The sequence below is a fragment of the Opisthocomus hoazin genome, chromosome 8 (genome assembly GCF_030867145.1).
Source record: "Opisthocomus hoazin isolate bOpiHoa1 chromosome 8, bOpiHoa1.hap1, whole genome shotgun sequence".
NCBI classification, from domain to species: Eukaryota; Metazoa; Chordata; class Aves; order Opisthocomiformes; family Opisthocomidae; genus Opisthocomus; species Opisthocomus hoazin.
The window spans coordinates 70,467,190-70,493,375 of record NC_134421.1 but is presented as its reverse complement, the minus strand read 5'-3'; the positions used below and the strand labels follow the sequence as shown (position 1 = coordinate 70,493,375).

Here is a 26,186-nt window from a genome sequence, read left to right as displayed (position 1 = left end):
ATTAAAATGAGAGGGTAACAGAAAATAAATCTTATATTTTTCAAAGTTTAGATCAATAGCAAGAAGTACAAGCTGCCTTCCAAACATCCAGAACAATTTATTGTTAGAGTTTATTAGTTGCTCCATGCTGAGGAAATCAAAGTCTACAAAATAAAAATACCAACCACCACCATTCATGTAAAACAAGTGAGAGCATCTGCAGAGAAAGCACAACAGCGACGGAGTCCCTTTGGCCACAGCCTCTTCCAGCGGTGGTGGTTTGCTCCCAGGATGGGTCCTGTGGGTTTCCACGTGCTCTCTGCATGTTGTGTTGAAGGATCAAGCCTTGGATACAAACATTTCCCCAGTGGCCCAATATGCCCTACCAAGAGGTAAAATACAGCTCAGCTGAGAGTTACAGCTTCCCAATAAAGTACAAATACAGCTCCCATGCTGGAGGTGGCCTGGGTTCAGACTCTCTATGTAGACATTAGTATCTCGGAAAATTAAATCCCATAGTAGTTGTCCAGTCTCTAACCCACTCTTGCTTATAGGTCCCTTATCAGCAGTGTGTCTCCCTTAATTTCCAAGAAAGAAAGACAAAATATGGAGAGAGAGCCCCTGAGGCAAGCTGGCTGGGTAAAGGAGGAAAAATCACTGGAGCAGTAGGAGACTGTCCCGGGTTCAGCTGGGACAGAGTTAATTTTCACAACAAGCTGATTGGGCTGACCCAAGCAGCCAGTCAAATGGGATGTTCTATACCGTGTGATGCCGTGCTCAGTGTTTAAGTGGGGAGCTGGCTGAAGGAGAGGCTTTTGCTACTCAGGAGCCAGCTGAGCATCAGGTGGTGAGAACACTGCATATTGTATATGCTTTTATCAGTATTATTGATTGTTGTTTTCTTCTCCCTTTGCCATTCTGTTAAACTGTTGTCATCCCAACCCACGAGTTTTTGCCTTTTTTCCTTTGGATTTTCCTCCCATCCCACTGGGGAGGAGGGAAGGGGTGAGAGAGTAACTGCGTGGTTCTTTTGTTGCAAAGTGAGGAAAAACCACAACAGAGACGTAGAACTCTGCTCTTGTTATCCACATAAAAATGTGCAAGCTAGGAGCAGATGAAATATTAGCCCTGAGCAGGACAAGCCATGCCAGCCTAACTGCAGCACTTAACAGAGGTTTGTTAGCAGTAAGTAACATGTATCGACTGAATGAAGCAGAAGGGCTTAGTACCCCCGCTTGCAGCCTTCAGAGCAGCTGGCAGGTGTGGAAAACTATCATCTATGGAGTAAATACAGATTGCTCATTGCTCCCATACAAAACAACAGCATGTAATAGACCATAACATATCCGTCTTCATAAAGCTACCTAGTACAAATAAGTCCTATTCCAACAGGAATAAAAGAGCTATTGAAAATATAAATATCGAGGCTATGGAGTGAGAATAACTCAACAGGAACACAAACGAGTAAATCAATGACACATGCACTCTATCACAAAACAGAAAACTACACTAAAATCTCATGCCTCCTGAATTACAAGCAAGGGATTCCTCCCATTTTGCTTCTGACATATGCCGTGTAAGCATCTATAGCTAATCTGGGCATCATTTAGAGTCGATGCAGAGAAACAGGTCTCTTTAGACCATGAGTCGGTTGGCCTGTATATATACATATATGTGGCATAAATAAATATGCAGATACACATATATATAGGCGATAGGGTGAGATGAACTGCTTTCTAAAGGGACCTGGTCCTTCCCATTGTCTGCCTCAGATGTGGATGCTTACATTTTGTCAGATAAACCCCATCCTACCAGGCTGAATATGGCTAAAAAGAGGCAGAAAACTATTCAAACTTCACAATTTCCCAATAATATAAGTACATGTCAAGTATTGTGTATGCTTGAGTCGGTCCTCAAATGCCTTTGTGCTGGTTCTCTGGCACTCTGCAGCTACGAAAGGAGCTGTCAAATTAATCAACTGTCACAATCTGCGACATCCTTCTCTGAGCAGGAGGAATAATGTAGTAACTGTAGTGGAAGGGGCTAGTCCAAAATAATTGGGAAGAGGGGGGTGATGACAAATGCATGTGGGAGTCCAGTAAGATTTTCAGGTTATGTGCAGAGGGTAAATGGGTTTAATTTCCTTTTCCAAGAGGAGCAGTGTGAGGAGGAGAAAAGCGTGACTGTGTTTGACCTGTTTGGGTGGGGAAGGGATGGAGTGACATCAGGTGTCCAGCATCTCTCTTTGCGGAGAAGGCAGTGTGTGGGCTGTAATGAGGGTGCCATCATCCTACGTGCTTGGGCGAGCGGTCCATGTGTATGCCTGGTCACTTGGGAGAGGCTGCAGTTATATTAGCAATACATCTGCTATATGGTAGGAGGAGGAGGAGAAGTGTTTCTGGGAAGCAGTTTCAGGCAGAGCTCTTTCCCCGTCTGTCAACGATGGGATGCACTCCCTCCACCTGTACTCTGTAGGTAGAAAGTCACACTGTCTCTGTAAGAATTAAGCTGCATATTTTCTGCCTCCTTCACATGTTGGATTTGAGCCTCCAGGCTTCCTCCTCATTTGCCATTACTGGTCTTGGAGTTGCTGGTGCAATCTGGTTTCTTCTGTAGCAAGGCATTAATTTCATCGTTTTGGATCTGAACACCACAATTCCCTGATAAGTCTCTCTAACAACAGGAAAAAAAGACTTTACTACAACTGGGAAGAAGCAGGTTTTCTATGGCTTCTTCTATATTTACTATGAGAAACCACACAATCCTTTTTGCAGAAGACATCACTTAGGTTCTCAATTACTATTTCATCTGGTATCTGCTATTTCATCTCTTGTTCCACCACAGGGCCAGTGAAATGTAGATCATTCTTGACAATTTTTTGCCTATTATATTCTCAGAAATCCCACAATGGCCCAGGCAATCTGCACCACAGTTGACCATCTTCACTAAAACATGTTACAAAGCATTTTCTACACTTTCTATGGCTTTATCCTATTGTGAACTGGCAAAAAAGCACTGCTGATGTGGTTTCACAAGGTCCTCCTCCTTTTCGAGAAAAATTCCATTCAGCAGAGAACCAGAGCCCATCAGTAATTAGTAAGGAACATGAAGAGAAATGGGGATGAAGGTTAGCAAAGAGAGAGGAGAAAAGGAGAACTCCCGAGTGTCAAATAGGGACATGTAGGAGTAACTAGGCTGGGGAGCCTGTGAACAGGAACAGCCTTTGTGCATCTCGATGTAGTAATAGAAACAGCGAGGAGGCGAGACTAAAATAAGTCTGAAGTACAAAGTTGTCATGACACGACTGAGAAATCAGGGGGATGAAGGAAGAAGAATTACGTGGTCGTGGTGGCAGATGCTCCACCAGACTTCCCACAGGTTATTCAGAGAGAAAAAGACTGATTGCATCATCTATCTGAAACAAATATATTAACCTTAATTTCCCCACTGGATTCATTTTCCACCCGTTATTTCAACTGCCATTCTCAGTTCCACAATGGCTGGGACAAAGCATGCTTGTCTGATATCAGAAGCTCTGATTCCTCCTTTTCTCATGCTAGTATTCAATAGCAGAGACAGAAGCAGACAACCCAAAATCCAGGGTCATTCATTTAGTACCACAGAAGGTATTCAGAAATCTAAACAGTGCTGATCCAGTTGATAGCTCTTCAATAATTTTTTTTTAGATTTCACATTTTCCTGGTTCCTTCCCACTTACTGTGTTCTCTGGTGGGTGAGTCACACAAAGACAGCAGGAATGATAAGCAGAAGAATAAAGATAGCTGTTAAAACAGAAAATCATCACAGTTAGCACCTGGTTTTATCTCTAATTACTGCAATTTCTGCAACTGGGAGAAACAGGCAAGACCTGGGATAGGGGCTTATCCTGCCCATATGCCCAGAGGCAATAGTTCTTCCATATTGCCCCATTGCTTTGCTCCCTGGGGCAACCATAACCCAGCCAGAGAGGAGCTGGGCAACTAGAGAGCAACCACAGCCAAATAACCAGGGGCTACTGATGCTGTAGTCTCTGGCGTAGTTTGCAATATTCCTCCTTCCTTTCCTTTATCTCACTCCATTATTCCTCCTTATCATAATGTGCACTGCAGTTGTCAGCAGACTCCAGCTGGAATCAAGAGCCCTTGTACAAAGTCTTGAGTATATGCACAGTAAGAGACAATTGCTATTTTAGCAGCTAATGGCTGAATGAAAGACGGGGAAGGGGGAGCAGAAAATCTCTTCAGACTGATCTAAATGCATCAGTTTAGCTGTGAGGAAATATTTTATTTGCCAATCTATTTTTTTGCTCCTTTGAATATATCAAAGAATCCCATCATTTAAATATTTACATTTTCCCTGTTTTTTCCAGTTGAAGTTATTCACTGAATTCACAGAAAGTGTCAGAGAAAGAATCTGAAAATTGCTTCATTTACAAACTAGACTTTTGATTGATCTGTTTTCTTTTGTATCCCTTTATGAAAAGCTTAAGTGCTTAAACAGTCTCTGTTTACACTTTTCTTACTGACTTTTCACCCAATACACAGATATAGTCTTGCAGTATATTTATTAGCTCTTATAACAGAGATGGATCTCTTATAACAGAGATGGATCAACAGCAAATTGAAAGGCAAAGTAACGGCTCTGGGGGTTGGGGTGAAGTCTGAGTCCAATTAACAAAATGGCATACCTGTCACTGGCAGTATCACTGATGAGGAAAAGGATGGAGGAGTTGAACCTACAAAGAGAGAGAAATTCTTGATTTTCTATTGATTTGCTCTTCTGGTGAAAAGCATCAAAGCAGTGATGAGGATAGAGTCAGGCTGGGTCTGACAGCTCTCCCTCTGCACAGCAGACTTAATAATTGCCATGTTTGTTTTTTGGCCATCAGTAGATGTTTCCAGCCTGGATATCAACGTAAGTGCTGATCTGATATCTATTAATGGTGGGCATGAAGTGAACTGTATCTTCCAGGGAATGGGATCTAGCTAAGATCTTTATTTCATGTGACTGGGAAGGATGACTTTCAACATGGCAAGCTAGGATTTGGAAACATGGCTTCAAACAGGAATTCTTTTTGCCCAGAAATGTAACCCCAAACTTCCCTGGTGAAAGAAATTCATTGAATTTCTCCCTTATCCTGAACAGGAAGCTCTGAACTCCTTAAATTTTAGGAAAGCAAATTTCCAGCTCTTCAAGGAGTTAGTCATAATGACATCCTGGGAAACGGTCCTCAGGGACAGGGGAGCAGAACAGAGCTGGCTAATCTACAGTACCCTCAGCAAGACCGCAGATGACACCAAGCTGAGTGGTACAGTTGACACACCAGAAGGATGGGATGCCGTCCAGAGCTGGACAAGCTGGAGAGGTGGGCCTGTGTGAACATCATGAGGTTCAACAAGGCCAAGTGCAAGGTCCTGCACCTGGGTTGGGGCAACCCCTGCTAACAATACAGGCGGGGGGATGAGGGAATTGAGAGCAGCCCTTCTGAGAAGGACTTGGGGGCACTGGTGGAGGAAAAGCTGGACATGAGCCAGAAATGTGCACTTGCAGCCCAGAAGGCCAACTGTCCCCTGGGCTGCATCCCCAGCAGCGTGGGCAGCAGGGCAAGGGAGGGGATTCTGCCCCTCTGCCCCGCTCTGCTGAGACCCCCCCAGGAGTCTTGCGTCCAGCTCTGGAGCCCTCAGCACAGGACAGAGCTGGAGCTGTGGGAGCGGGGCCAGAGGAGGCCTCAGCAATGATGCGAGGGCTGGAACCCCTCTGCTGGGAGGAAAGGCTGGGAGAGCTGGGGCTGTTCAGCCTGGGGAAGAGAAGGCTCCGGGGAGACCTTATTGCAGTCTTTCAGTACTTAAAGCGGCCTATAGAAAAGACAGGGAAAATCTTTTTAGCAAGGCCTGTTGTGACAGGACACAGAATCACAGAATGGTAGGGGTTGGAAGGGACTTCTGTGGGTCATCTAGTCCAACCCCCCTGCCGAAGCAGGGTCACCCAGAGCAGGCTGCACAGGACCTTGTCCAGGCGGGTCTTGAATATCTCCAGAAAAGGAGACTCCACAACCTCCCTGGGCAGCCTGTTCCAGTGCTCCGTCACCCTCAGAGGGAAGAAGTTCTTCCTCATGTTCAGGCGGAAGTTCCTGTGCCTCAGTTTGTGCCCATTGCCCCTTGTCTTGTCACTGGGCACCACTGAAAAGAGCTTGGCCCCGTCCTCCTGACACGCATCCCTGAGATATTTATAAGCATTTATTAGGTTCCCCTCGCAGCCTTCTCTTCTTCAGGCTGAACAAGCCCAGCTCCCTCAGCCTCTCCTTGTAGGAGAGATGTTCCAGTCCCCTCACCATCCTCGTAGCCCTCCGCTGGACTCTCTCCAGTAGCTCTTCATCTTTCTTGAACTGGGGAGCCCAGAACTGGACACAGTACTCCGGATGAGGCCTCACCAGGGCAGTGTAGAGGGGAAGGAGAACCTCCCTCGTTCTGCTGGCCACACTCTTCTTGATGCACTCCAGGATCCCATTGGCCTTCTTGGCCGCCAGGGCACACTGCTGGCTCATTGTCAACCTGTCATCCACCAGGACACCCAGGTCCCTCTCCACAGAGCTGCTCTCCAACATGTCCACCCCAAGCCTGTACTGATGCATGGGGTTGTTCCTCCCCATGTGCAGGACCCTGCATTTGCCTTTGTTGAACCTCATCAGGTTCCTCTCTGCCCAACTTTGCAGCCTGTCCAGGTCACGCTGAATGGCAGCACAGCCTTCCGGTGTGTCTACCACTCCTCCCAGTTTGGTGTCATCAGCAAACTTGCTGAGGGTACATTCTAACTCTTCATCCAGGTCATTGATGAAGAAGTTAGACAAGACCGGGCCCAGTACTGACCCCTGAGGGACACCACTAGTTACCAAGGACAAGGAGTGATGGATTTAAACTAAAAGGGTAGGTTAAGACTGGATATACTTTTTATGGTGAGGGTAGTGAAACACTGGAACGGGTTGCCCAGAGAGGTAGTGGAGGCCCCATCCCTGGAAACATTCAAGGTCAGGTTGGATGGGGCTGTGAACAACCTGACCCAGTTGAAGATGTCCCTGCTCCCTATAGGGGTTGTTGGGCTAGATGACCTCTAAAGGTCCCTTCCAACCCAAAGAATTCTATGATTCTATGTTTCTATGAACTGGAGCCATTATGAGATACCAGCAGGTTTTTAACAACAGGACCTGCAAGAGTGGTCTCCTGATAAATGTCTTTGTGCTGAATGCTGGAGGGAGAACTGAGAAAGGGGAGGATACACCTTATCCAGCCCCATTAAAGACATCACATCATAATAAAGAGAAAGGCAACGCTTTGGGGGAATAAATGTTTGGTGCACTAATTATGAAGACCTGATCTTGCTCAAGTTTGAATGTGCTTTTGCAGGAAACTGGAATGATTGGCCAAGATGGCCGATTTCATCATCCAGTCTCACGTTTTTGATAATCCTGATTTTAAAATTTAAAGTATGTGTAATCTCTGATTATTCAATAGGTTGCATCCTTTTGTAGGACTGGTATGTTGAAGTTTGTTATTTTCATCATAGCAAGAAGTTCCTTCATCCTGATAGTACCAAATGAAATACTCGACAGAAAAAAAATTACTGTCCTGAAGGACTAGGAAAGGCCAAACAACAAATTGTGACTGCTGTACCTGGAACACTCTGAACCGGGCACCACAGGGAAACAGATGGTTCTATGAAGAAGGGGAGAAAACCCTGGGTTAACGCTGAAGTAGTGTTTCCAGTGATTAAAGTGATTCATTCTTACAATCAGAGCAGCAACGAGAGGCAATGATGGCCAAGTGTCACCTGAAAGGTCACTCTGCAGGCAAAATGGCCTGCCCAAACCATCCTGCTCTACCACATGGCCTGGGATGGCTTACAAGGGCTGGACACACACAAGGACTACAGTGCAATATTGGTGGGTTTTTTGTTGTCTCTGTTCAAAACAGCATCCTGGTTATTAAATAAAGAACCAAGCCACAACACTCAGGTTTAGCTGTGGGCTTGCTAAACTCTGGATCCTAAAACCCAAGGCAGTCATGAAGGTTGCTTAGATACACCTTTTGGAGCACCTTACTGTGAAGTGACAACAGATGACCTATAGCTTTCAGGAGGAAGGAGAAAAGAGAAGGGCTTATTCTACTGTTCTCTTCTCAGCATACAACAGTGTCACTCTATCGGCTCACAAATTCCTACAATTTTGCAATTAGCATGAAAGGACGCCCAAGACTAAGTAGGATGCAGTTATGTCCTCCCCAGAGATGCCATCTCCATCAGTCAGAGATTACATCTCCATCAGTGTCAGAGCCCTGAGGCTGCCGATCTCTCCATCCCGAACCCCAGGTTGGTTTTTCCCTAGGACTAATGTGCCGGCTGGGGCATATGGACCCTGCATCAACAGGTCATGACACCGATGCAATGCCGAAGCAATCACATTACCTGGCTCAATAGTCTGTGGCAGCCAGTCGTCGCTATAGCTGCTGTCATTGGCGCAGCGTATGTCGAGGGGGGTCCAAATGACTTTGCCATTCACCTTCTTGCACGTGCTGGTGCCAGAAGTGGGGGATCGCTTATCATAACCGCTCTGGCATTTGAAATGTAATACTTGCCCCACACGATACCGTTTGTCCAGGCTTAAAGAGGCATGTGGAATAGTCTTGGGGGGACCACAAAAATCTGTGGGGTCACAAGGCAGCACACAGTTAAAGCCGATAGGTTTTTACCTACTGCTTTTGTTTTTGAAACAATTTGATTTGTATTCTTACAAAATATAGACAAACAGGGTATACCGAGCCTTCCTCATTCTTTGTTTGGATATAAAAAACAAATTAGCTTACACCATATCACTTCTTCCACCAAGATATTATAACAATTGTTTCTTTCTCTCTGTCTGTCAAACTAATTAAAATTTACTCATCATTCTTACACTGCTTCCATGGAAATCAGTGGGACAAGTGTTACAGTAATGGGTTCTTACATACCTTTCTGGCCAAACTCTGAAAGGTTTTCTTGCTTCTGGGGTGCAGGGCTCTGTGTTTTTCTTTCTGGCGTCACTGTAAAATCTAACTCCATTGTGGGAGCCGTTGACAACAAAATTTTCTTATCTGCAGGAGAAGTTATATTTGCTGAATTACAGCAGAACAAATAGCAAAGCAAAGCCAGCGCACCCAAAATTTTAGAGGCAGGATAGAATTGTTGCAAGTTCTAATTTGCAAAGATAAGCACAAGAGATCATTTGTTAGAGCAATGCCCAAATCTGTCTTATACTGACGAACTCATTGGACACCTCTACAAGTATAGAAAAAGGACAATAATCACTTACCAATGCATTCAAAGTCCTTGTAGACCCAAGAAGCAACCTGATGTATACTCTGACACCGAATTCCCAAGTACTGGCCACTTCTTCTCATGTAGCCATCATCACATTTATAAAACAGTTTGGTCCCCAGTGGATACGCTTTAGCAGTAACGTCAACAAATGCAGTCCTTGGAAGAGTTGGGCATTCTTCTGCAAACAGAAAGCCTGAGAATCAGGACAGCCTGTACGCCCACTTTATTCACTGAGGTGCTCCCACATCTTTCTGTCTTATGAACACCAGATCATGCCCAGAGCTCAGTGAAGTAAGCTTAATTCTGCTCCCAGCCACAGGGCTAAAGTCACAGCTGAGAGATGAAAGTGGAGGTCATGAAGGGAACATGAGGATAGCAAAGCTTTGTTTGTTTGATTGTCTCTAAGACAATTAGAGGCTCTGAGTGTCTGGAGAAACTATTAGTTATTTTAAGTGAACATTTTATTTTAATTTTAGAAAAATCCCACCTTCCAAAGCCTTCTTCACACTGGAGTTAGTTGTTGCCATTGATTTTATCAGCATATGACAGAATCACAGAATCACAGAATCACAGAATGGTAGGGGTTGGAAGGGACCTCTGTGAGTCATCTAGTCCAACGCCCTGCCGAAGCAGGGTCACCCAGAGCAGGCTGCACAGGACCGTGTCCAGGCAGGTCATGAATATCTCCAGAGAAGGAGACTCCACAACCTCCCTGGGCAGCCTGTTCCATATATATTTGTTCAGGATGCAGAAAAATCCCTTGGAGAGTCTCCACCAAGTGACGTGAAGCCTGTATTTGTTTACACTTTTTTAGCTTGGCGGAGATGATTGTACTGCCTCGTGTTTCTCCTAGAGGAGAAAGGATGCTGGAACAAGGACATTCTGCAGCAGCTGGGGGTAGTGGTAGGAGGCACCAGGCCTACCTGCCTGATCCTGCTCCCCCCCACACCTGAAGCAGGCTGTTGAGCCCTTTCTTTCTGCACATGGAAGATGAGCAACATGAAACGCTACCAACATTTTCTTAATGAAGCTGTTCACAATTATATCCTAGAGCTGCTGCCTGCACCAGATTGTGCAGCCTTGAATCTATGGAGTGAGGCCTCATAAGCAAAACTAAGTCATTGAAAGTTGCGATCATCTGTAAGCAGACATTGGAAAGGAGAGTAGACTCTCTGCTCTCTCTGAGCCCACCAAAGAGCAGCTTACTGTGAAATAAGTTCGCAAACCTAAATATAACTTGTCCCAAAATAAGGACGTGAAGTGCTGTGTCATCAGCAAATCACATCTAAATATGCTTCTCAATCAGTTGGATTGAATTAAGTTAAATCATTTTAGTGCACTTGAAAAGCCCACTGAAGCTGAGCTGGAGACTCAGAAGTTGATAAAGGCACTACTTAATGATTATTTAAGGCCTAAAGACTGAGAGATTCAAATACAAAACAGGCTGGTTGCATCAGGGCTGACATTCAGGATCTTTGGGTGCATGATATGTCACCTTTTATGCTTATGCATAACAGTAACAGCGATTATGAGTAAAATTTCGTAGTCATTGTGTCTTCACATTTTCTGCAGCCATAATTAATGCAGCCTTAGCAACCCGAAAGAATGACTGCAAAAGGGCCTTGAATCCCTGATAGTTGTTCATCCTTTGGCATCTGCCCTTGACTCCTGAAGTGCCTTCTCCTTGAAACAAAGCCATGCTTGCCAACAGCAACCCAGTCTGACTCCCAGACCCAGTCCTGCAATGCCCTTTTCTTTCAGAGTCACCCATCATTTTCTCGCTTTGATATTTTCTGCCCTTTTTACTTTTCGTTATCTTGCTGCTTAGTAAAAGTCACAAAGTTTGGGGAAGGCGATGATGAAAAGTATTGTGAGCAGCTTAACAGTAACACACAGATACCAGGGGATTTTAATCCCCTGGTATCTGTGTGTTATCGAAGGATTCGCCTTGTAAACTGCATCAGACTGTGGCTTCGAGAGAAGCGACTGTACCCGAAATAGTTAACCACATGGTTTACCACAGACTGTCAGGGTGATTAAAATTAAAGAGTTATCAGATTAGCAGCAAGTTGAGATCACGTACTCTCACTTTCCCTGAAAGCTAAAAGCATGTCTCCCTCAAGACTTCAAAAGCGTCTTTGAAGCAGACGGCAGATCTGAATCTCAGCACAAGGCACTCAAACCTACAACTCTTTAGTCTCTTCTTAAGAAAACCCACAGCATTTAGCCTACTCATCATAAAGAGCAACTGTTGTTTTAATCGATGATCAAATGAAGTTAGGGTTCTTCTGAACTTGCACACATCAGCTAAGGATTGTGCAGAAATGGGTGACAGCGAGCAATACCCGTGAGGCTGGCAGTCTTGGATCAACTCATCCACACTGCAGCTGGATCTCACGCAACACTCCTAGGATCCAGCCTTTTCATTTCATCCACATCACTCAAATTCTTGTCTTCTCACATCTAAACCACTGCAGTATTGACTTCGTTGGCCTTTACAACAACATTCCTGTCTCTGACCCAGAAAGCATTTGGAAAGATGAATTTCCTAGATCTCATTTTAACCTGTTTGCTTCCTTCTGTTGACTTCTAATTGCTTCACTATTTTGCTCCCATTTTCAAGAACCTTCTCCGTCAAAACTTTGACTTCTCTTCCCATAGTAGACCTCCTCACTAATGTGTTTGATATCAAAGTCATCAGCTTTAGGGTTTACTGTTGTACCAGTCTGCACACTGGGAGGAGCCATGCATGAATATGGATATTTCAAGATACCCGTTGCCATTATTCCCCTTCACTGTCTTCAAGTATCTTATCTATCGTCAGAGGTGCTTTTCTTTAAGTGGTCTTTTACTCAACTTTCAAGAACAGGTGGGCACCTAACATGGGGATTAGTATTACTTCTGTACTTGCTTCTCTGACATTTCAAACTTAAACTTCCTTTGTTGGTCAGCTATTTGTACCATACCTAACACCAATGACTCCTAGCTATCAACCAGGACTCCATTTATTGTGGTAGTAGATGTGATAACAACTCATGGCATATAGGTGTGCAGGTGTGTTTCATGGCACTGCACTTCCTGGCCTCATGTGGGAAGACTGTGCAAAGAGGAAGCAGACCTGGTGAGGTCTGGGTCGTGTTGCCTACACAGAATGACCTCTGGGGTGAATCATCCAACATTATTAGCAACAAAAGGAGGGCGAAGGAAAATTTTCATCTTCTATTAGATGCGGGGGGAAACTTAGTAACAAAGAATGAGGAAAAGGCTGAGGTACCTAATGCCTTCTTTGCCTCAGTCTTTAACAGTTCTCCAGACACCCAGCCCCCTGAGCAGGAAGACAGGGATGGGGAGCAGAAGGAAACCCCCAGAATCCAAGGGGAAATGGTCAGTGACCTGCTACACCACATAGATATGCACAAGTCTGTGGGGCCGGATGGGATTCACCCAAGGGTGCTAAAGGAGCTGCCAGATGTGCTCGCCGAGTAACTTTCCACCATCTATCAGCAGTCCTGGCTAACTGGGGAGGTCCCAGTTGACTGGAAGTTGGCTAATGTGACACCCATCTACAAGAAGGGCTGGAAGGAGGATCCAGGGAACTACAGGCCTGTCAGCCTGACCTCGGTGCCAGGGAAGGTTATGGAGCAGTTCATCTTGAGTGCCATCACACGGCACACACAGGACAATCAGGCGATCAGGCCTGGTCAGCATGGGTTCATGAAAGGCAGGTCCTGCTTGACTAACCTGATCTCCTTCTATATCAAGGTGACCCACTTAGTGGATGAGGGAAAGGCTGGGGATTTTGTCTACCAAGACTTTAGCAAAGCCTTTGATGCTGTTTCTCACAGCATCCTCCTGGAGAAACTGGCTGCTCATGGCTTGGATGGACGTACACTTTGCTGGGCAAAAAAATGGCTGGATGGCTGGGCCCAAAGAGTGGTGGTGAATGGAGTTGAATCCATCTGGTGGCCGGTCACAAGTGGTGTTCCTCAGGGCTTAGTTTTGGGGGCAGTTCTGTTTAACATCTTTATCAACGATCTGGATGAGGGGATTGAGTGCTTCCTAGTAAGTCTGCGGATGACACCAAGTTGGGTGGGAGTGTTGATCTGCTTGCGGGTAGGAAGGCTCTGCAGAGGGATCTGGACAGGCTGGATCGATGGGCTGAGGCCAACTGCATGAGGCTCAACAAGGCCAAGTGCCAGGTCCTGCCCTTGGGCCACCACAACCCCATGCAACGCTACAGGCGTGGGGAAGAGTGGCTGGAAAGCTGCCCGGCGGAAAAGGACTTTGGGGTGTTGGTCAACAGCTGGGTGAACATGAGCCAGCAGTGTGTTCAGGTGGCCAAGAAGGCCAACGGCATCCTGGCTTGTGTCAAGAATAGTGTGGCCAGCGGGACCAGGGCAGTGATTGTCCCCCTGTGCTCAGCACTAGTGAGGCCGCACCTTGAGTGCTGTGTTCAGTTTTGGGCCCCTCAGTACAAGAAGGACATTGAGTTTCTGGAGCATGTCCAGAGAAGGGCAATGAGGCTGGTGAGGGGTCTAGAGAACAAGTCTTACAAGGAGCGGCTGAGGGAGCTCGGGTTGTTTAGTCTAGAGAAAAGCAAGCTCAGGGGAGACATTATTGCTCTCTACAACTACCTGAAAGGAGGCTGTAGTGAGGTTGGTGTTGGTTTCTTCTCCCAAGTAACAGGCAATAGGACAAGGGCAAATGGCCTCAAGTTGCACCAGGAGAGGTTTAGATTGGATGTTAGGAAAAATTTCTTTTCTGAAACAGTTGTCAAGCATTGGAACAGGCTTCTCATGGAAGTGGTGGAGTCCCCATCCCTGGAGGTATTTAAAAGATGTATAGATGTGGAGCTTAGGAACATGGTTTTGTGGTGGAATTGACAGTGTTAGGTTAATGGTTGGAATCGATGATCTTGAAGGTCTTGTGCAACCTAAATGGTTCTATGAATCTATGATTCTGTGATTCTATGATCCCTAGAACTTCACTCAGTCTTTGTGACTGGGAAAACTTCATGGTTTGCCCCTAAAAAATGAACATGCCTGCAATGTGGGTGATAAAAGAGCCAAGGGATGGGAAGAAGCCAGGAAAGTAAGGAATGGAAGGATAAATTTACTCCTTGACTACATTTCTGACTTTTTGTATTTTTAGGGGAGATTATTAACTTTGCTTTTTTTGCTGTTTCGCACCTGGTTGAGAATTAGTCTGTCAAGTCATTGGAGTTGGTGTGATAGGAAAATCACACCTAGGTGTAACCTGCCTCATAGCCTCTGGTGCCTCAGCTTTGCGCAGCCCAGCTTCTCTCTGGATTCGGCATCCCTCCACAGCAGCTCCAGGGGTACACGCCCACCAGTACTGGTTTAAAAGACTGCCCTCACATCACCATCAAATCTCCTCTTGGGGTTCTGTTTGCCTCCTCATTTTCCCTCCCCACATCCTCCCATTCTCCATCCCCATGATAAGGTGCAGTGTGTCCCTATTTCCTTCCCTTTCAGTCCCGATGTTCTCTGTCCTCCCTTTCCATCATTCACAAGCTTCATCATCCCCCACCTACCGTTCTCATCTCCTACACCCCAAAAGTGCCCTGTGACCTGATTTCTTTGCACTTAGAGGTACTAACATGGTCTATTGAAATGGGCCAGAGAGGTTGGTGTAATTGCCTTCATGGGATTTAGCACTGCTGTCGGTTGCAGAATTGCTAGAGCACGTAACTCTTCTACAGCACCTGGGAATCTGCCTTTCTCCCCATATCAGTGGATTTTGGTGCCTGCAGCATTTCTGGAAATTTTGGAACTGCTGTCAGATATTATCATGTAGTGGGTGGAGACATGCCCTTTGAATTAGAAGGAGACTAATGAATTCAGATGATAGACACCCATGAAACATAAAAATCGAAAAGTAGTTCTTGCATCTTCTGCTGTTCTCCCAAAATAGAGTTTGATAAAGTTTCTGAGACCTGCCAGCCATTCCTTGTCATCTGAGCCACAAGATGGCTGGGATTCCTGTTATTCCTGCTTCAACAACAGTGCCTGATGTGATTTGAGGCGTCTTTAGAGCATCTGGGACCTCCACATAAGCTGTCAGATATCACATAGGAGTTACTGGAGGCTGGTGCCAGGCAGAATACCCTGCCATGGTGTCCTTTGCGAGTTCATTGCCATGTGCTAAATAAAGCTTAACTGTCTTCGGCTACTCTCAGCAACCAGGTTTTGGCTGCCCTCAGCATCTAGCATCATTACGTAGGCTCAGGGGAAAGAAACCCACTAGCTAAATTGCCACCAGTTCTTTCAGTGCTTGGGTTTCTTCCCTGAGGTTTCCTGTTCTGATGAGTTACTGATCCAACACAAAACTGCTCATATTAGACATGCTGGCAGTATTAGGGTTTATGAAGCTGTCCTGCCTATTTCTCTGCCATGTCTGAGTTGGCAGAGCAGTGTTAGACAAGGCATCAGAATGACACCTTTTGTCCAGAAGACGTGAATGGGGAAAATTTACAACAGATATGTTTAGTATTGGATAAACACAGACAGTGAGTCATGCCACGATAACCTGAACTCAGAATTTCCTTTGTCTTGTGGCTGTGTGTCACCAGCGCTGACATTATTCTGATGTCAAGTTAAAAAGGCAAGGCGCAAAAATAGGACAATTTTCCCCTAAATACAAAGGCAGTAAGACGGGATTGGGCTGTTCTGAAGATCGGGGTAGAAGCAGTGGAAGAAACCAGGCAGTTCACACACCTGCCCAGTTCAGAGATGAAGAGAGCCTATCCCTAGAGATATCAAGAAGTCGAACCATGCCAGAATGAAGACATTTTGCCAGATGTGCCTGAAAAGCTAATTCAGCTGTGCGGGTTCATACACTGTCTGAAACTATGTGCTCTCTAAATACAGCATGTCTGTTGAAGATGAAACTGATACAGGTGAAGAGAAGGAATTGATACCAGCAACAGGACTGAAATGGTAATGAACTTTTTCTAACTTCAAAACTTCCTCCCAAAGGGTCCATTAACAAGGCAGCCTACAGCTCTGCCTGCTTCTTTCCTCTCTGATTAATGTCATTTATTGTCTATGTGGATTTTTAAGCTGGCAATAGATCCCAGATGTGGGGCTGGGGTACAGACCTGAAGTTTATGATAATTTTCTTGTGAGATTTTGATTAGCTAACTGTAGATTACACAGGGATTTTCTTACAAAGTCATCTGAGTAGTAATGAGTCTGCAATTTAAGTGACAGAAATACAATGCAGATGAAATCACCAGGCACAAGATTTCATGCAAACAGCGATGGAGGAGAGGTAAGCCTTATGGGGCAGGAGATGGGTTTTAATATTCCTAGCAGTGAGAAGAGGCGTGACCTATTCTAAGGACTAGGCAGTTCAATGCCTGCTGAGTTTGATGGCTCTAGAAGATGTCTCTGTTGGAAAGACAGTGTAAAATAAGTTGGGATATGAAATGGCAGGAGCTGTCCGTTAACTCTTTGTAGGACCATAGAAAATTAGGCTTGGGAGAGATGTGCTTCTCTTATCTCTTGGCTTACTCATGCTAACCAGCTGTTTGCCATTGACCAAGGCAGTGGAATCTAATGCAACAGAGATATAAAATGTGTTCTCCATCTAAACACTTCCCTATACAGCAAGGCTAAAGTTGTTCTGACAGTGAACTAAGCTTTCTTATGCTAAGTGGTCATTCACAAGCATAGTTTATCCTCAGGAATCTGCCTTCTTAGCTCCTTCTGTAAGGAGTGCACTTGGGCAGATCTCTCTAGAGAACGGCAGACACCTAACTTCAGTTCTCCAAAGCAATGCTCTGAAGTTGCTTCTCTCTTTTTGTCAGCCACAGTGGTGAAATGCTCACATCGATAATTAGTGAGGCTTAGCTAATGCACTGATATAATTTTAAAGCTCACTTTGCTGCGAGTTCCCAGCAAAGCAGCCTGCAAAGGTTGTTGAGTCTTCTGCTGACCCAGATGTTTCTTGACTGAATATCTGTCTCCTCTCTTCCTAAACACTATTATCTCCCTTCATCACCAACTCATTCCTGTTTTCAGGCATGGACTGAGTGACACCCAGCTGACAAAAAGCAGATGTTTCAATTCCCTGTGTAGTCACTAGAAAGACATTTACAGGATATGATTCACTGCACCCTTATCTGTGATCTGGTAGATGAACTGTGCCCTGAAAGCGCTACTGTCTCTCCTCTGGCTATGAAGTGGGTCCACATGTCCAGCTCGGTGGAAATATTGATGGTGCAGACGGCTGAAGTTAAGCGAGATAAATCTCACACCTGCCTTGGTGGGGAGGCTGGGCTGGGAATGGCAAATGTAGAATTGGAATTGGAAAAGGAAGTATTAGGAAAGAGACAGAGCATTTCCTGTGGCAGGGAGAGGGAGGAAAACTAGCCTGAGCACAGTGCACTGCGTAGGAGATGTACGAAGTGGAGAATGGGGAACATTTGTTTTTCTTATTCTGCTGTTTCTGGGTGTTTATAACCTTCTTGGTTCTGTGGTAAAGCCACAGAGCTCCAACTCTTGAAAGGCAACCACTGCACATGGTATGGCAACAGAACACAGTGCCTGGTTTTGAGAACATCGTATGTGAAAGCATTGTTTCAGTGTGTGACATTTGGGTTTTGAAAATGTTTGGCTACATTTTTGCTTAAATCTATGACTTCAGTAGCACCTGCCTCTTCGGTATTTTCATCTAAAGGGAAAAACACATTGCTGAGGAAGAAACTGGCTTTTTAAACAGCAGCAGAAATTCAGATCCTTTTCTTTGGCTGGAACTTTCTCAGCCTTGTGTTTTGTTGCGTTGGAAGGGCAGAAGAGAATATCCTCCCTGAAAACAATTGAACTTCAAGGTCCTGTGCAGCCTGCTGTAGGTGACCCTGCTTCGGCAAGGGGGTTGGACTAGATGACCCACAGAGGTCCCTTCCAACCCCTACTATTCTGTGATATTCTGTGATATTCTGGGTGACAAGCATGCGTCCCAGTCTTGGGTAACAGTGAAAAAAGTCTGGTGGGACTCTTCATTTCAAATGTGGCTTTAGGACTCATCTCATTTGATTTGCAGTCTTAGCATCCTCATTGAGGTTTTCGCTAGAGCTCTCAAGAGTGGGATGGAAATTATTTGTTAGTGTTGATGATTTTTCTGACCTTGTAATGCATGAAAAAAAATACTAAATAAAGCGGGCTGTATATTCTTTATCTGGGGGCTCACACTTTACAAATGGAGAACATAAAGAAAAAACAGCAGATGACAGAGTGCTGCTACCATGGCAGGGCTGAGAAACAGGGAGGGAGTCAAGTGAAGAAAGTCATGGAAGGACTTTGGAAATGTGGCTTTTGAGGAAGCATTGGAAGAGGTGTAAAAAACCCCTCGGTAAATCAGGTTGTTCCAAGATTCAGGACCAGGGTCAGGAGATGGAAACAACAGGTAGAAGACATCCAGAAGCTGGTCTTTGAAGATACAATTAATGCAACAGGAACAACAGGAGAGACAAAGCTGAACATGAAGGAAGAAAGCTGAGAGACAAAAATTGCAGTAATGAAGGCAATAGTGAGCAGTCAGAGGCAGTGGCTTTCTAGTAGTAGCTAAAGAGTGGGCTTTTTGCTGTTATAAAAGGGAAGGACATAACATCTCATCTCTGATGAGGTGGGGAGAAGATTTCTCCATCTGAAGGCAGAAGCAGATACTGCAGGATCTCTGTCTGTAACATCTGCTTTTCCTCAGCAGGATCACAATTTCCACAGTTTTGGGGGATTGTTGCTGTATGTTGGGCACTTTGCTGCCGGGGGCCACTGTAGCTGGAAGGTTTCTAAAGGTATTTGCTCTCTGGTTGACCTTACAAGACACACTCGTATGTGTTTGACAACTTTAATTTATTCTGCATTGCATTTCAAAACCATGGAAGCGAGTACTAATATGCAAGTATAATGGGAAAGAAATTCCTCTCATTTAAATGACTGAGATCTGGTACCCATCTTGTGTGAATGAAATTCAGTTGAATGAGATTCTTTCTTTTGTGAGTTTTAATCCTTTCCAGGTTTAACTTGCAAATCTATTCAGTGTATTCCTGTAAGATGAATACCAAGATGGAAAGGTCATAGGAGCACAGACCAGCTTTTATCTTGTATTTGACCCTCACTTAGCATAGTTCAAGCCTCATCCATGCCTGCAGCTTCTAGGCATTGCTGCTGTGCAGCATAAATAAAATAAATGTGATGCTCTTCACAAGAAAATCCAAATTTCTCTTGTCCTCTTTAGCCCTAATCTGTAGTTTAATTTTTGCAAAATGAATGATCACCCCATGCCTTAGTTTCCCCAGATATATATCAGAGGAATTTGCCCTTGCAAAGCACTTTGAGATCTGTCAGTGAAAGTGTTCTGTAAAACAAAGACTTTTTATTTTCATCTTCCCCTAATTATACTTATTCCTCATAGTGCATTTTGCCGGAAACCCTCTTGCGAACAGCATCTATGGCAGGATCTGAAAACTGAACTTCCAGCGCTGGGACAAGCTGAAAAGACCAAGGCAAAATAATATGAATAGCGCTGTGTGTACCAAGACATAGTTGATCTTTGACCGATTTGACCTTGCCTCTTTCCCTTTTCTTGGCTTATGTTGGTTCCTAGGTCTCTTTGTTGATCCTTCTAAGGAATTAAAAACAATAGGTCTTACACAATACTGTGGGCATCTCTACAATAAAAAACCCTCAAATGGTAAAAGGTGGTATTTCTGCCTTAGCATGTTATTTGCAGGCAGAAATTAAAAAAGAAAATACTATGTTTAAACACTGGGAGAGACATTGAGAATAAATACAGGAAGCTGAGGAAAGAAGAGCTTAGTGACACAGTGAAGAGTTCAATGCTATGCATTTATTCATTCATCAGAGAATTAAATCACATCAAATAGCATAAAATGCAACTGCTCTAACACCCCTCCATTTTTTCCAAAAACCAGAAAGATTTCTGATAAACGAGACTTGCCAGCAAGAACCCTCACAACGTGTCCCAGGCACAGTAATACAGAAAGCGCGATATCGGGGACCTGACTCATCCCAAAACCGGTCCTATTTACATATCTCTGGCTGAAAGTCTCGCAGTGATGCTGTCGCACGCAGCACTTAAACGCTTGCCGTGGGCAGCGGTACTTCATTTGGCAATTAAAATTGCCCCCAGGGAGGAAAAGGTACAGTGTTTACTGGCAAAATACCGAGAATAAATCACCTGGGCATTAAATATCTGTGAAGGTAATTCCTGCATTAATGAGCTCAGTTACAACAACACTGTTTCTCCTTAGAGATGCCCTGTCCTTAGTAAAATCTTCAGCCCTGCTAGAGATAATCCATTAGCAGTTACAGTACCAGAGTATCTGAGAACCTCCCTTGGGCTGTATCTGCTCACACCTCTCAACCTGGACATCATCAGCAGATACAGAAGGAAATATCACATTTATGGGGCACTCAGAATGTAAGATATCTTTGTTTTACCTCTGAACAAAGCAGTTTAAATTCAAATACGCTAATATATCACCAGACCATTTCTCAATGCACACACTTGTCACCATAAATAAGCCAAATATAAGCAGTATCACAATTTACAAATGTGTAAAATTATGCTGAATGATTTAGCTGCCTCCGTTCACAGTTTATAGGCACTACTGGTTGGGAGGTGTGGCTGAAAGAATACTTGGTACCTATAGTACCCATAGCAAAGGTGGATGGCACCTTTTAATGACCAGTGTTGCCACCAATTTTACCTACAGAGGTACTGACATTTCAGTGTCTATTTTTATATTTCCTAAAGTTAGATGCAAAATGGAAAAAAAATATTCAAAGAGCTACCTAAGGTGCATGAGGCTTCTTTGATCTGCCCACTGTTCTGACAACGGGTTGGAGGATACATACATTATGCAGACAGAAAATATCCTGTAGTGCTCTGGATTGTCTGCAGTTGAGGGTTTGTGGGCACAAACCCTATTTCTCTCATTTCCTTATAATCAGAAATTCCCTAAGCTCTTAACATCTTTCCTTACCCGAAAGGAGTCAGGATGTTGCAAACACCCTCCAGCAGCCACCACAAAAAAGCAAACCGTATTTTCCCTCCCCAAAAGGCAGAAATAGTCTTTTACCTGGCTTGTTCCCCGTGACGGATCCAAGCAAGAGCCACATCAAAAGGCACTTGAGCTCCATAGGACTTGTTCATATCTTTTCTCCGCAACACTGAGGATGGTGAAGTTTCTCAGAAGTGATGAGCTGGTGCCGACCAAGCCGACGAGCCGTTTACTGCCTGGTTAGATCGATGGGGAGCATCACCCTGCGTGCGTGACAAGGACTTTGCTCTTTGGTCAGCAAATCATGGTTTTGCTGGCTGGCTCTGCAAGAGAGAATAAAGGCTGCTCTCTGTTCAGGTATTAGTAGCTTTTATCCAGGAAATCAAACTTAGTGCTCAGTGTGGCGGAGCGTGCCGTCGTGTGTAGGAAGTGGTTTGACACATCAGAGCTACTGACTCCAGAGCTGTTCCACTACAGCTGAGGTCAGTAGAAGGGGGTGAGATTTTAATGGGTTTGTGCAACCACTCAACCCCAAATCTGTGGCTGGACAGGCATTTGAGAGGGACCATCGCTGTAGGACAGTTGTCTGGTGTATGATGATGGACCTCAGATACCATTTGTGGGCTCTGCCTACAAAGAAAAGGTCCCATGGGGTATCAATTTGTCTTTTTTGAGGTCTTCATCTACTGATGATAAAGCCACACTCCATCTGTCTTTTTGATATATGCATGTTTGCAGCTTCTCTGAGTGACAGCTGAGCTTCTGAAAGATGGACACTTTGGTCAAAAAAAAAATCTATGAGGATGAGGCTGGCAGGTTTGGAAGGGGTTTCTCTTGCTCCTAAATAATCTGGGTTTTCCATGCTTCAGTGAAATTGGTTCTTTCAAATATCAGTGGAAAACTGGAAATCATCAAGGAAGTATCACACTTTATGTAGTTTTTCTACAGCCATTTCCACAGAAATTATTATCTGATAGTACCTAGAGAATTAGTTGGGATGGACTATGGAAAAACAGACTAAAACTGTCTATGGTATTCTGTCATAATTGTCTCACATGCTGGACACTTACTTCTCCTTTATAAATCCTCTGTGAATGAAGTCTTCCTAACAGGCATGCTAAGAAATAGATGTGATACATTTTTAAATGCCGCTGCAGCTGCATCCATCAGTCACAGCCACAGACACAGAAGATGCTGTGTTAGTATCTCTTTCTTGCCTGTTCCTCACTAGCAGAGATTCTTCTGTCCTGACACCCATAAAGGGGATGGTCCTATGAAAGGCAGCTGACACACGGGAGCTTCTTTGGAGTGAGACCCAAAACAGGCCTTTTTGGTGCATCTTCTCCCACAGCATATGGAAAGCAGCAAGCAAGACTTCAGGCAGTGCTCATGAGAGCAGCAGATGGAAGAGGTGCTACAGCCCCTGCTCACTCTCTCTTGATGAATCTCCCTTTGCCCTTTTCATGAAAGCTTTTGTGCAGCCTCACTGATGCAGGTGCCAAGTGCTCTTGGAGGGTCTGTTGGCACAGAGGCTTTGGCCAGGAGGTTACTGCCCAAACCTAAATGGAACAGGGCACAGGGAACAAGTAAGAATTCTGGAGCAACTGCTGTGGGTAACGTGCTTTGCTCACCCTGGGCTGCTCCATGCTCCACCGATATTTACTGCCTTTGCTTTAGTACAAAATCATCTTCAATATTTAATAGCATAACAGGAAACACTCATGCCAAAGCTTACTGAAGGACTTGGATAGATTTGCTCTTGAAACATCTGTCTGCAAGTCTTAGACCCCAGTTCATCACCTTTCCCAAGATACCTGGAGATATGCAACTACATATACAGAACTGCAGCCATCTGGGTTGGTAAAACACATTTGTTACATTGCCCAGAAAGAAATCCCAGACATTTAATCACAATTTGTTCTTCTCCTACTAAACATGGTCTTTTCTTTGGAGGTGCAAGGATTTACTCTCCAACATCTCCTTGTACTTCTGGCCTTGTCAAGCTATTTAATTTCTTAGCTATTTGCATGATGGAGACAGAGATGGGGGGGGCCTTTTCTGCAGTCCTTCAGCTCAGTCTGCCTCTCTCAGCTATTCAGAATCCTGACAGTCAATTAACGACTGCAAACTCTGGGCAGAGGGCAGCAGTTTGGACTGCAGACTTAGATTCTCAACAAGCTGAATCTTTCCTTTTGCTGAAAAAAGGTCTTTTTTTCATCAGGTGAGCAGAGACGTGCTCCCTCTTTCAAGCAGCCATTTGCTTTCAAGCAGCAAATCTCACTTAGGTGGATAATAGCCGCTAAGATTTTATTAGAAATTATGAGTTTTTATCCTAGCAAGGACATGCAATGTACAGTCAGTTGTTGTACTGGAAGGAACGGTGACCCCAGGTGGTTCATTGCTACAAGCACAGTTCACATCAGAAAGACCTGTAACTCAGTATTCAGACCTTTTAAAGGTCAGAAAAAACACGGTTACCGCTCGTGAGAGCAATTAGTTAGGTCAGCTTTGTGAAACAGGTCAGCTTCTGAATGATTCCAGGAAAAACCAGTGCTGCTTTTGCAAGCAACTGACCCAAAGCAGAGCGAGGCAGAGGAGGGGAGGGTGAGAACAGAGACACCCAGCAAAGCGGAAAGTTATCTAGGCACAGAAAAAACAGGGTTTTATGAGTAAAAAATCCCACAGTTAGCATTAAAATTTAGATGATTAACATCAGAGCAACAGAGGTGTGTGGCAATAAAGGAGGTGAAGTGATATGAAAACTCGGTGGGAACCTGGAAAGTGATGGAGAGAAATAGGAGGGTCTTGAGCATCTAGGAAAGTATAGGAGCAAAAGAAGGTGCTGGTGTCTCTGTTGCTTGTTGACTTTCTACCATTGATCATCAGAGTTGTGCTGCTCAGAGAAGTCTTCTCTTTCAGCAGAGAGCTGGGAGGAAAAGAGACCATCACATGGTCAAGGTCACCACAGATAAGATTACATAGATTATTTTTATACAACACCACAAGAGCAAGAAAGATGCAGAAATGGAGTTGCCAGGGAGTAAAACACAGACACAGCTCCAACATTCTTTAGGTCTAGGTTTGACAAGGGCCTTTTGAAATCCTGCAAGTGCTTTTAAAACTGTGTACAAACTCATTTGGTCTGGAGGTCTGAGTAATGGAGGCTGTAAGCTCGTTTTACAGTGCAGAATCACAGAATCACAGAATGTTTGAGGTTGGAAGGGACCGCTGTGGGTCATCTAGTCCAACCCCCCTGCCGAAGCAGGGTCACCCACAGCAGGCTGCACAGGACCTTGTCCAGGCGGGTCTTGAATATCTTCAGAGAAGGAGACTCCACAACCTCCCTGGGCAGCCTGTACCAGTGTTCCGTCACCCTCAGATGGAAGAAGTTCTTCCTCATGTTCAGCTGGAACTTCCTCTGTTTCAGTTTGTGCCCATTGCCCCTTGTCCTGTCACTGGGCACCACTGGGAAGAGTTTGGCCCCGTCCTCCTGACACCCACCCTGCAGATATTTGTAGGCATTTATAACATCCCCCCGCAGCCTTCTCTTCTTCAGGCTGAACAAGCCCAGCTCCCTCAGCCTCTCCTCGTAGGGGAGATGCTCCAGTCCCCTCATCATCCTTGCAGCTCTCTGCTGGACTCTCTCCAGTAGCTCCTCATCTTTCTTGAAGTGGGGAGCCTAGAACTGGACACAGTACTCCAGATGGGGCCTCACTAGGGCAGAGTAGAGGGGAAGGAGAACCTCCCTCGACCTACTGGCCACACTCTTCTTGATGCACCCCAGGATCCCATTGGCCTTCTTGGCAGCCAGGGCACACTGCTGGCTCATGGTAAACCTGTTGTCCACCAGGACACCCAGGTCCCTCTCCACAGAGCTGCTCTCCAGCATGTCCACCCCAAGCCTGTACTGGTGCATGGGGTTGTTCCTCCCCAGGTGCAGGACCCTGCACTTGCCCTTGTTGAACTTCATCAGGTTCCTCTCTGCCCAACTTTCCAGCCTCCTCAGAAGCCGAAGAGAAAAGAAAAATTCATACATGCCTGTATCAAGACCTCCCGAGACCTGGGAGACTTGGCCCCTTTACATTACCGTCTCAAATAAAGCAAAGCAGTATTAAATTTTCAGTTGGGTATTTCTTGTTTTATAAATCCAATTACATTGCAGGCAAAACCAAGCCAAATTAAAGAAAGGGCAACACAATGATCTTATTGCAACACTGTCCAGTTCAAAGCAGTGGTAAATAACCACATGACTCGCTAAAATAAGCAAGTTTTGTCTTCACTTTCTTTAATTCAGCTTTTCTGTTGTGAATCACTCTTACATGAACCTTCTATTCCTGGGAACACCACTTCACATGGACCTTGCCTGTGGAAGTAGGAGATGGTTCTAATAGCTAACTAAACACTGTTAATCAGTGTATTGCTTACATGCCCTTGAAATTATGGTAACGATGGTTGTTAACTCGCATTATTTATGTTTTTGCTTGGGAGGAAACGTATTTGGAGTTTCACCTTATGCATGGGATACAATGCTACGCTGTACTGAACAGCTGAAGCTCAGATAGCTAGGTTTTACACTTAAATAGGCCACTCCTGCCTTTCTTTACAGATTACTTAAAGGATCATGCTTAGTATTTTCAAGAAAAGTAATTAAAGATACCATGCACAAGTGCCCTTCCCATCCTTCACAGCTGCATCCAGCTCTGCTGCAAAGCAAAGGTATGGGGAAGCCCTGGTTATACCAAGTGCTAAAATTTTCATCAGAAATTTTTCACCCAACCTCATTATTTACTGTGGCCAAACTGGTTTTAAC

The 26,186-nt window shown here is 44.8% G+C and overlaps 1 protein-coding gene across 3 annotated transcripts; it reads right to left on the bottom strand.

Moving 5' to 3' along the window:
* Positions 1–21,705, bottom strand: LOC104336800 (interleukin-2 receptor subunit alpha). 3 transcript variants are annotated; one of them, XM_075429128.1, is made up of 8 exons: positions 21,455–21,705; positions 9,320–9,505; positions 8,979–9,101; positions 8,437–8,673; positions 7,647–7,688; positions 4,667–4,714; positions 3,698–3,761; positions 1–2,652 (listed from the first exon to the last, which is right to left on the bottom strand). In XM_075429128.1, the coding sequence occupies exons 1-7, from the start codon at positions 21,513–21,515 to the stop codon at positions 3,718–3,720; spliced, it is 741 nt and encodes a 246-aa protein (XP_075285243.1). In that variant the 5' UTR covers positions 21,516–21,705; the 3' UTR covers positions 1–2,652; positions 3,698–3,717. The 3 variants fall into 3 exon arrangements, with proteins under 3 accessions (XP_075285243.1, XP_075285242.1, XP_075285244.1); XM_075429127.1 differs by having other exon boundaries at positions 1–361; XM_075429129.1 differs by lacking the exon at positions 7,647–7,688 and having other exon boundaries at positions 1–361.
* Positions 21,706–26,186: the final 4,481 nt, after the last annotated feature.